We start from the raw sequence: 10,834 nt of genomic DNA, 5'->3' as shown, positions 1-10,834 counted from the left end.
TTGGCATCTCGAGACTGCACCTTTTGAGGATTTTGATTATGCATTAGAAGGAAAGCTTCCATTAACTTCACAGGGAGAAGAATGAGGCCAACACTTAACATCAGAAAACTGCAATCAATTACTGAGCTTTAGATTAAGAAGGAAAAGATGGAGTCCTTTGCTCATGCTTCCTCTTTTACTTTTCTCCATCACATTGCCAGTGTTTTCTCCTTTCCCTCAGCTCTAGTTGTTTATCTCTCCCTTGCTAGCCTACTTTTCCCATTTTGTGTTCTCCCCTTGCTGTCTCCATCTCTTGATCTTCTCTTCTGATGTGTTCTTTGTGCTCCCATGCAGCGTGCAGGCTGCCTAATGAGATCTTTGAATCGCTCCTGGATTTCAGCAGTGTGTTTTGGTGAGATAACAACAGCATTTGCCATTTCCTTGAAGAGAGAGGTGTGTGCGTGTGTGGGGAGGAAGGTTGGGGGAAGGAAAACTGATTAGTTTCTGCTGAAGGAAAACCCTCACCCTGCAGTTCTTCAGCTTGTTTTTCTGTAACAGTTTTATTTCTCTCCGGTCCTTGACTTCCATCAGCCATAATCAAAAAGGCTATTTTTAGCTCTTCAATTTCAGAATAATTGAGTGCATAGGAGCATCCTGTTATGTAGCCCAGGTTTTTTTCCCACCTTCATGCCAAGCACTAGCAGAAATTGGGTGTTCAGTATTGGGATCTTTAAAGGTTAGCCAAGATTGTAATGAAGCTCTTGGGATTAGTATGATATCCAGGAGTTCACATCTTGGAAGGGGTGTAGGAGGGGGAAATCCTGTGTTCTTCTTAGAAGACCAAATTGGAATAGAAAAAGGAGTTTCTGTAGAAGACTTGATACAGCAAAGAGAGGAAGAGCAGGAGAACAATTATAAAAATCAGTGAGGCATTCCCAGCTGCCTGGGGTTATGCATGCAGCATGTCATGCTTAGCAGGGGATGTAAAGTATTAATTTTGCATTAGCACTTAGTATTAGGAAGTTGCTACTGCTGATGCCATAAAGTAAATTCATTGCGAGTAAAGCAGTGGGAGTGCTAAGTCTGAATTCCACAGGGGAGAGGACAGTTGGGTTCCATTCTAAAGTAGGGTGAAAACCTCCTCCTCCATTAGGTAAAAGGCTTCAGTTTCTAACCAAGTTGATGCTGAGCTGTTTGCCCAGCCCTTTGTAATCCCATCAGACAAAAATCTACCTCTTGGCTCTGTAAAGGGGAGCTGGGAGGGGATGAAGGGAGAGAAAGAGAGAGCTTTGTAACCCTTAATGTATTGTAAGGCTGGAAAAGTTATGTACATATGCTGCATTCAAACTGCCAGCTTGTGTTTTCTGTAAAGGGATTTCTCAGTAATTGAACAATCTGCTGATGCCTTGGAATATATATTCAGCTTTTCCTGTTGACAAGATTGTAATGTTAGAGTCTGTCAGTAGCATTCGTAATTCTATTCATAGTGTGATTAAATCAACCCTATCAACTTAGTGATTAATGGAGAGGGAGAAAACAAATTGTTGAATTAGAAATGTCAATAGATTTCAGTTTTCTGCTGATTTTACTTCCTCTTGTTTCACACCCTGCCCACAAACAATCCCCTCTTACATTTCAGATGCTTTTTTCTTCAATTAGAATTCACGCTGAGCCTTTGGCTGGAGTTGTGTGGAACAGTTTTCTGGCTGGGGTAGATAGCTCTATGCTTGGTTTGTTGCCTGAGTCAGTTCTACATTGATCATGAGTGTGTGGCTGCATCCTAGAAAATATGGAAGCTCTTTTTGAAGGTTAATAAGCCAGAAAAGGAACATGTTAGGTTTCAGGTCAAATCCGCAGGAAATGGGATTTCCGTGTGACCTATTGTTGCTTGAGCTCCAGGGTATCAGGTTTAGCAGCAACCTTGTAAACAACATCTTCAAGTCCCAACTTTGTTTTGTTCTCACAGGAACCGTATTCCTTCTCTTTTGGTAAGCCCTCAGTCTTCTTGTCAAAGTGCTTGCTCCAGCTGAGTAGCCATAATGTATGAGCGTGTATGGCTTCTCTGATAGAATCTAGGGATGGCAAAGACTTATCTCATCTGTTCCCAGCCAGCATGTGATAGCTTTCTCTCATACCTTTGTCTGCAGTTAATTCAGGATCCAATTACATTCGGACATAGACACAGCTTTAAATGTTTTTTCTACGTATCTGAAGGTAGCAGGTGGCTCGTGAATGCTGCGATGCTGGGGCGGATAGAGCGTCCCACAAGAGTGCGGGAGGGTCCCCAGCACAGACCCAGAAGTGGACCAGAAGCACTTCCAGTTCACTACCGGGTCTGCTGGGGAGCACGCAGGACCCCACCCACCCCTGCGTCTTGGTGACTGGTGCCTCCTGGGTCTGGGGGAAACATGCTGAGTTGGGGGGGGCCCTCCATGCACTCCCCGGTGGACCCAGAAGTGGACCGGAAGTACTTCTGGTCCACTTCTGGGTTCGCCACTGAGCACATGGACCCCCCTGCGCTCCTGCGAGCTGCTCCATCTGCCCCCACATTGCAGTGTTCATGAGCCATGCCTGGTACCTCGAGGTATGTAGAAAAAACCTTTAAGGCTGTCTATGGCTGAATCACTGATTCTTCTAATCAGCAGAGAATCTTCAGATTTGGATTTGGCTGAATTGAACCCAAGGACAGTGATCTGAATCAACAAATCAAATCACTATCCCTGATTCAGGCCGAATCCGAATCAAATACCGCCTGTTTTACACACCCCTACTTCCAAGCAATCTACTGAGTTGCTGATGAGCCAAACCATGTGTGTTTCTAAACCTTGTAATCTTTCCTCAAAAGTAGATCATTTCAGCCTTTAATGTAGTGTCCGGAACTGCACACAGTGTTTCAGTTGTTGCAGTTGTATCAGGTAGGGAGCCATTACTTCTCTGCCCTGTGGCATGGTGCCTTTATACATGCAGTCCAAAACCGTGCTGACCACCTTATTTACTACATTTCATGGCAGGCCAATAACTTGCTCTCCAGTCTCATCTCTTTGCCCCGTTAGCATCACTGCTTTCTAGCTTTTACCTGCTTATTTCAGATTTCCCCCCCAGTTGATGTTGGCTTGCATTTTTTTTAAAGCTTCATTTGACTTTCTGTCCTTGTTTCTAGTCACTCTGTCTTTTCTGTCCTGCCTGATGTTCAACTCCTCCCAAATTAGCATAATCTGTGAATACCATTACAATGCTGTTTATTTCCTTTCTTATATCTTGTGAAAGATTAAATCTTTTGACAAACAAGGTTTTTTGGGTAAATCTGATCTCTCTTCTGGATAGATGTTTCTTTTTTATAAAAGAGATAGGCAGACAAGGTTCTTTGGGTAAATCCAATGTGCTTACACCTACATGGCTACAATCTACGCCCCTGTAAATCTTTTGATGTTTATGCACCAAAACAAAGAGTCAATTTGTAGATGGTTGCTTCTTACTGTATATGAAACCTGTATTTTAAATACTCTCAGAACCAAGTATGTTGCAACAGTGTTTGCCTTTATGCCAAGGAAGGGTAATGCTTCTGTTTTTTTCTTACCTTTCAAAAGATGATCTTCCTGTGAAGCCCAAGAAGGAATGGGTCCACATGGATAATGTGGAGTTTGAGAAGTTGGAGTGGATGAAGGATCTGCCCCATCCCCGTCAGAGGAGAACTAAAAAGGTTCAGAAAATAGAAAGTGTTATTTTTCTTATTTTGGTTGTTTGTGGGATGTGTGGTTCGTGTTTGTGAAGTCTCCAAAGACTAATATTGTTGAGAAGTGAGTCTTCTCTTCTTCAAGCTAAGTGATGCCAACAGTGGCATTTCTCCAAATCTTTCATGGGGGAGACTAATTTGTTTCATGTAACATGAGAATCTGGTTACTGTGTTCATCCTGTTTTAGCTCTTCCACAGTACTGTGTACAGATAAACGGGGATTAATCTGGAGTTGAGGCAGGAATTCAGTTTTTAATGATTTTGAGATGTCTGGGAAATGAAAATTTATAGGAACTGGAATATTTGGGGGAAAACTCTGAAAGTTAAGAAAGAAGGTTAAGTAGGATCAAGAGAAGTAACTTTGAACTTTGTGGGTACTGACAGGTGAGGGGACCCCCCCCCCAAGTGCTTTACTGAAAGAGGCAGCATGTTAGTTTGACCCAGTTTCACAGCGTCTGTATAGATTGGGCCCTTCACCAGGGCTTTTTAGCACTTTTTTATGTAATAGCTGATTCAATCAGCTATTAGATGGAAGTGCCAACAAGCTCTGTTGAAGGAGCTGATCTATACAGATTGTTGGACAAGCCAGGTCTAACTAATGCGGTGCCTCTTCTGGGCATGTTCTGTGCTCGATGCAGGGGTGTACCGATCTTAAGGTGCTGTTTTGTTTTGTGTGTGGTATTTTTTTTCCATGTTTGTAAGCAACCTATGAGTTTAGGTTTTGGGAAGTTTGTGAGCCAAGAGCTTATAACTGTTTTGAGGAAGTAGGATTTAGGAGGTGGATGGGAGTGGAAGGCAGTAAAAGTAATCTTTCTCTCTCTCTCGGCTCTCTCCTCTCTCAGGGAATGCTAGCCAGGTTTAGTTTGAAGGGAGACTTGATTCCTCCAGATATAGACTTACCTACTCATTTGGGTCTACATCATCATGGAGAAGAAGCAGAAGTAAGTACAGACCAGAATAAAGAGGAAATGTCAAGACAAGAATATTACTTGAATTTCCATGTTTAATTCTTGAGATTCTTTTCATGTCAAGGCTTTCTAGTGTGGACACTTAAGAGTTCATAGGCAAATGACTCTCTGTTCAGTAAGGACTCCAGAGGAGAAGTCATAACAGATTGGCTCAACTTGTTGGTTTTTGAAGATGCAAAAGTTTTTTTCTTAAACTTCATTAATGCTTTCACCTTTTGACAGTATAGCTAGTTGCAAAAGAAAATGAACATCTTCACCTGTACACTGTTTTACCTATAAAGATATAGACTGTCTGTAACTGGTTACATGAGGTAGAATCTCTTCAGTAATTTGCATAAAGCATTACTCACAACTTTGCAGTGCAGTTAGTCCCACATGCTACATAACATTTTTGGAATGAGCTGTGCTTTAAATAGCTTATTTTATCTGTTGTTGGTTTTCCTGTGTTTGTTTGTTTTTCTTTTTCCCTTGTTTAGAGGGCTGGCTACTCCCTCCAAGAGCTCTTCCATTTGTCCCGCAGTCAGGTCATTCAGCAGAGGACGTTGGCACTGCAGGTACTGGGCTGTATTGTTCAAAAGGTGAGCAAACAGTGTGTGGAAATTTCCCCCTTTATACTCCTGGTAGTATCAAGGCACAGAGTCCTGGGTATGATATACTTGTTCTCCTCTGTGCGGGCAGCACAAAGCATATAGACGTTAGCGAGGCATCTTCAGCAGAGGATTCCCCTTAGGAAGGGGAGCTCGTTAGTAGTGCCTAGTTGGCAGGACCAATTCCTGGCTCAGTTTTCCTTCCTACCTGACTGGGTAGCTGTGGATGTGTGGCTGCTCTAATCACCGTGGGGACTGGACCAGACCTGAAGCTCAGGAGAGCTTGACTATGGGAGAACTGAGCATCAAGTATCATCAGAAGCTGTTCAAAAGGGCTGTTTAGTAGGGTCATATTTCCTACTTGGGGGAAGGGAGGTGGGTCCAGGGCTTCATCTGCATTAAGCTGTTTTGTTGTCAGTGTGTGACAAACCTGTCGTTGATGCACTGACCCTTTCACTTCTGTTGCCTGAGCCAAGTCGGTGACATGCTTGTTCTGTGGGAGGTGAGAATGAACCATCCTACTTGTAAAGCAACATTGCCAGCACCAGAAGGCGAAATGAATGTCTGCTTTAATGGAAAGCAGCACACCTGCCTACCTGATTTCTAGGGAAAGTGCTCATGTTTCCTCCTACAGTGCATGACACATACAAGTTATAATATAATGATGTTGGGCTGGTTGGGTCAGGAGATGGTAGGTCCAGAATTTGCATGATTTGTGAATGTCATGATGCTATTTGCTTCCTCTTCTAGAGCTTATGAAAGATTTAACATGACTGTAAATCCCTTGATGCTCATGTACCAGCAGAGAGTCAATTTAAAGATAGTATTCCCCTTATTTACACTCAATCAAAAGATTTTTTCTTTGGGGTGAGGAAAAAGGAGTTGTTCACCTACCAAAATGAAGGGAAAGGAATAAGAAATAGAAGATGAAGCATTTTCTTGCTCTTTCTGTCAGAGCCATCCCTGGGGGGGCATGAAGCAGGGCGACCTCTCCAGGCCCCACGCTTTGGGGGGCCCCATGGAGCTGGGCGGAGTGGTGGTGGCACATCCAGCTGATTGGTCATCCGTGTCTCGCCACCCCCCCGCCCCCGTGCTGGGCAACAACAACTTCTTTGGGTCCAGGATTGGAGTGGAGGCAGGGCCCCGCATGGGCTGATTTGCCACAGGCTCCGCACCCTGCTCAGATTGTGTCTGCTTCCTGTACTTTCAATATAAGTAGCAATTTAAGATGTGTTTCCACATACCTTACATGTTGTCTTATCCTTGACACTGAGGAGGTGGATGGCATGTCTTTCAGGCCAAGGCAGGGGAGTTTGTCTCCTCCCTGAAAGGTAGTGTTCTGCGCTTGCTGCTTGATGCTGGATTCCTCTTCTTGCTGCGCTTCTCCTTGGATGACCCAGTAGATAATGTAATTGCAGCCTCCATCCATGCCCTCCATGCACTGCTGGTGTCTCCTGATGATGAGGTGAGAGAAAAAGAGATTTCCATGCTGGATTGATTCTGACTTGGGTGTGGGAGTTGCAAAGAAAAGACGCAAGTAAGTCACTTGGACCACGTTTTGGTGGTCAACCAAGCATTAACACCAGCACAGTACTGTTCTCATACTTCGTTCAGCCTAACTGTAAGCAGTAGAGCTTCTGCTGTCCCATGGGAGCCTTGTTCTCTATCTAATAGATTTCTTTGGACAACATGTTTTCCTAGTGTTCAAACTATTTCTACCTTTCCTTACATTTAGCTCAGGACTACTGAGAGTCTCCATTCTTGGCAATTGCATAGTCCATATAGTTCATGCCCCCTATTTAGCCAGATTATTTGAATTAATTTTATTTAATTTGACTTGTGAATTCAGTGGCATCCAGCTTTTTATTGTGGTGCTACTGTTCCAGCCTGAGGATTGGCAGCCGTATGCCTTCCCCATTGTGCCTTATCCCAACACAGTTGGCATACTAGATCCTTCCCTCCCTCCATTTTCTCTTGTTCCCTCTTCATGCTTTTGGGTCAGTTTGTTGTCCTTACACACATTTTTTCTGGGGTCTTGGTAATGTTTTCCTTTATCTAGAACTTTTTGACTCCTAAATGTAAGAATGGAATACCAATTTCCTGAAGTCCTAGCCCACTCTCCAAACCTCCTCTCATTTGTAACCATGTCACCGAGTTGCCTTCAACTTTACCCTTTTCCACATTACTTTTTTGTGCCTGTAAATAGTTTGAGCTATTGTGACTTTCAACCAAGATTTTTCAAGTACTTACAAACAAGTACTCAGCTCAGTCATCACCTTGTAAGACCAGTAACTAATGTCATTTGACTGACTGACTGACAAACCAAGTCATAGAGATCAAAAGGGTAGAAATCATCAAGTAGTACAAGCCTCAAACTCAGTTTTCATTTGGAAAAAAAAAAACAATTTCTGGTATAGATGTAACACTTTCCCTGCAGTGCTGGAAGACCGAATATAGCAGTGTTGTTTAGAACCTGAGATGAAAACTCTCTAGTGTTTTTATTGCCCACATTGAGAGGTTCAAAAATTCAACAAAAAACTTTAAAGAGCCAGTTTAGTAATGATTATTAACAGTGTTCTTTTAGGTCACCTACCAATGGTCAATACTGTGACAGAGACAAGAATAGGACCAAGAAAACTGACTTCCTGTGTTCAATCACTAGACAAGCAATTAATCACTCTCTTGCTCCCTATTTAAAATGCTTTTATTTCAGTGGGTGGCATCACTAGGTGCTCTCATCTGAGATGTGAGCTTTATAAACATGCCATAATTCCTTGTTCCTATTTTTGGGTGAGTTGGTTTGTATTTCAAAGCACTTTTAAAAATATTTCCCTTTTCCAGCCTTTCTTTGTCAAAATATATTACACCTCCTTTTCTTTTCTTAACAGAAGTACCTTGACTGGACTTTCTCATGGTACCAGGGGATGGCTGTGTTTCCCTTCATCCCTAATGAGGAGGAGGAGGAGGAAGAAGAAGAAATGATGGAAAAGAGTCCAGGAAAAAAGTCAAAGGATGAAATCAGACCAGATCCAGATGTGGCCCAGTATGACATCATAAAGGTAAAGTCAAAGCTCTGGCCAGAATCTCTGTACAGTAAGGCTATGTATCCTGCTAAAGCTTTTACCAAGTAGTACATTAAGTAGGATATTTTTAACAAGTGGTCATAACTCTTGCTGGCTTTTTGGTGTTGTGTTGCTGCCATCCGTTATTGGAGAAGTAGTTTTTCCAGTTATGGTTGTGGTTTGATTGATGACGAATATGTCATACAATGTTCTTGAACCAGAGTGTGGGAAATGGAGACAAGTGCATCTCTTACTTTTATTTTCCTTTTCTCTTCAGATTTTCTAAAATGTTGCAAACAGACTTGAGTGGGTTAAGCTCTTTCACTTTGTATTCAGAATGTCAGTATACGCATCCTCTAATGGTTAGAGATCTCCACAAGAGTGGGTTTATATGTATATGCAGGGAATTGAAGCTAGAGTGAGCTCTACATAGCTGGATTGGTACAGTGCATTCCAGTGGGTGTTTCTGCAGCATCAGTGACCAAGGTGTCATCTTTACTGATGCTGCATATCACCTAAGTTGAAACCACCCACTTTCCTTTTTATAGTTGCATTTTGCAGTTAAATCCCTACAACTTCCAAGGGAGGTGGTGCAGGCTGCTACCCTGGGGGGTTTTAAGAAGAGGTTAGATGAACACCTTGCTGGGGTCGTTTGACCCCAGTACTCTTTCCTGCCATGGCAGGGGGTCGGACTAAATGATCTTCTCAGGTCCCTTCCAACCCTAGAAACTATGAAACTATTATTACTGTATTTCAGGGGTGGGCAATTATTTGGGCCCACAGGCTACATACAGAGTTTTGTTGGGCTAGGTCAGCACCTCATTTTCCCCCTGCAACAGCTCACCAAAACTTCCTATGTGGGATGGGGCCATGGGTGGACAGGGAGCGGTGTTCAGGAGCGGGATGAGTGGGCAAGGCCAGCACCACGAGGTAGAGTCGCAGGGTGATGACAGCGCAGGCAGAGCTGTAATCCACTGCCTGCACACTCCTGCGACAAGTGCAGGTTCCATGGGCAGGGTCATGCAGGGAGCGGATCATGGTTTTGCCCTGGCCCCTCACTGTCAACACCCCAAGATCCCAGCCCCAGATGCAGCTCCCTGCCTGACCTGCTCCCCACCTGGATGTGCACCCTACCTGCACGAGTCCAGGCCAGTGCTGCAATCTGCTCCTTGCAAGTCCCTGCCTACAGAACCAGAGTTCTACCCAAGCCTTGGCCCCACAATGTCACCGTGTATTGCCATTTGATTTGCTTTATCTCCAAGTTGAGACCTAAGAATACAGTCAGTTTTGTCATTTTAAAGTGATCTGTCCAGGTGGTAATAGCACAACCACTTTTGTCTGCTGTGGTCACATAGGTTCCTAATTGCAGCATAACCCAAATGTTTACCATATTTACTTGAATCCAAGATGAGGGCCCCTCTTGTGCACAACATGGGGTACAAAAGCTTGTCTTGGATTCAAGTACAGGCTCAAGGCAGGTGGGATGGCTTGTGTGGGTGGGAGGGCATGTAGAGGTGACCTGCCTGTGTGGCTTGGGCAGAGCACAGAGGAAACCGTGCTCGCTGTCCCTGTCCTTCCTCCCCTATGTATTTTCTGCTCCAGCTCCAGCTTTGGCCCCTCCAGCCTTGACCTGCCTGGGCCCAGAGCTGCTGCTGCTGCTGCTTCTGCCCAACTGGGCTAGGCCAGGGCAACTGCTGCTAACTGCCCTGGAACCAGAGCAGAGAAGTGGAAGGTAAGTAGCAGGAGTGGGGGGTGCAGGAAGTAGGGGTCAGGCACAGGTGGGAACAAGTGGCAAAGGTCAGGCACAGGCAAGTGGGGGGAAAGACAGGTGGTAAGGCAAGGTAGGGGGTTGGGGGCAGGCGCAACCATGGGGGGCAGGCACTGGGGAAGAGCAGGCAGTAGAGATCAGGGTCAGGTATGGGGGGTCAGAGGGCATGTAGGGGGCAAGTGGTACGGGATAGATATGGAGGTGCAGGAGGCAGGTAGCAGGGGAGCAACGTGGTGGGGAACAAAAGGCAGAGAGGGCAGGCAATGCGGGAGGCACCCTGGCCCATCTGCCCTGCACCCAGCACTGGGGAGGGAGCCCACGTGGGTGGAACCCTCAGCTGGGTGGCTGGGATAGGGTTGCAAATGGCCAGGGAGCAGCATCTAGGACCGAGATGAAAGGTACCAGGGAGACCCTGGGATTTTGGGGCAATGGAAGTGTGGAGATGGGGCCTGGGGCAGAGCTGCGATCCACTGCCCATGTGCCCCTGTGATGGGCACAAGTTCTGTGGGTAGGGGTGTGCAAGGAGCAGATCATGACTTTGCCCTGGCCCTGGTGCTGTGCTGTTACCATCCCAAGATTGGGGCTCTGGCCCTGGACACAGCTCCCTGCCCACCTGTGGCCCTATCCCATCTGCCTTGGCATATCTGCCCACAAAGCTCCCAGCCTATGGGTGGATAACACCCCTGGGATTGCAGGGCGGTGACATTGTGGGGCCAAGGCTTGGGTAGAACTCTGGT

General features: G+C 45.2%; 1 protein-coding gene across 1 annotated transcript in view; it reads left to right on the top strand.

Moving 5' to 3' along the window:
- The window catches only part of RPAP1 (RNA polymerase II associated protein 1), a 72,539-nt gene that overhangs the window by 22,413 nt on the left and 39,292 nt on the right, over window positions 1-10,834 (top strand). Inside the window, exons 7-11 of the mRNA XM_019519045.1 lie at window positions 3,567-3,679; window positions 4,555-4,653; window positions 5,157-5,258; window positions 6,565-6,732; window positions 8,156-8,326. Of these exons, the coding sequence (XP_019374590.1) occupies window positions 3,567-3,679; window positions 4,555-4,653; window positions 5,157-5,258; window positions 6,565-6,732; window positions 8,156-8,326 (653 nt within the window). The remainder of the gene's footprint in view (window positions 1-3,566; window positions 3,680-4,554; window positions 4,654-5,156; window positions 5,259-6,564; window positions 6,733-8,155; window positions 8,327-10,834) is intronic.

This window comes from Gavialis gangeticus, unplaced genomic scaffold (genome assembly GCF_001723915.1).
Source record: "Gavialis gangeticus isolate Ggan-Ray unplaced genomic scaffold, GavGan_comp1, whole genome shotgun sequence".
Lineage (NCBI taxonomy): Eukaryota > Metazoa > Chordata > Crocodylia > Gavialidae > Gavialis > Gavialis gangeticus.
This window is presented reverse-complemented; position numbering and strand designations above follow the sequence as displayed.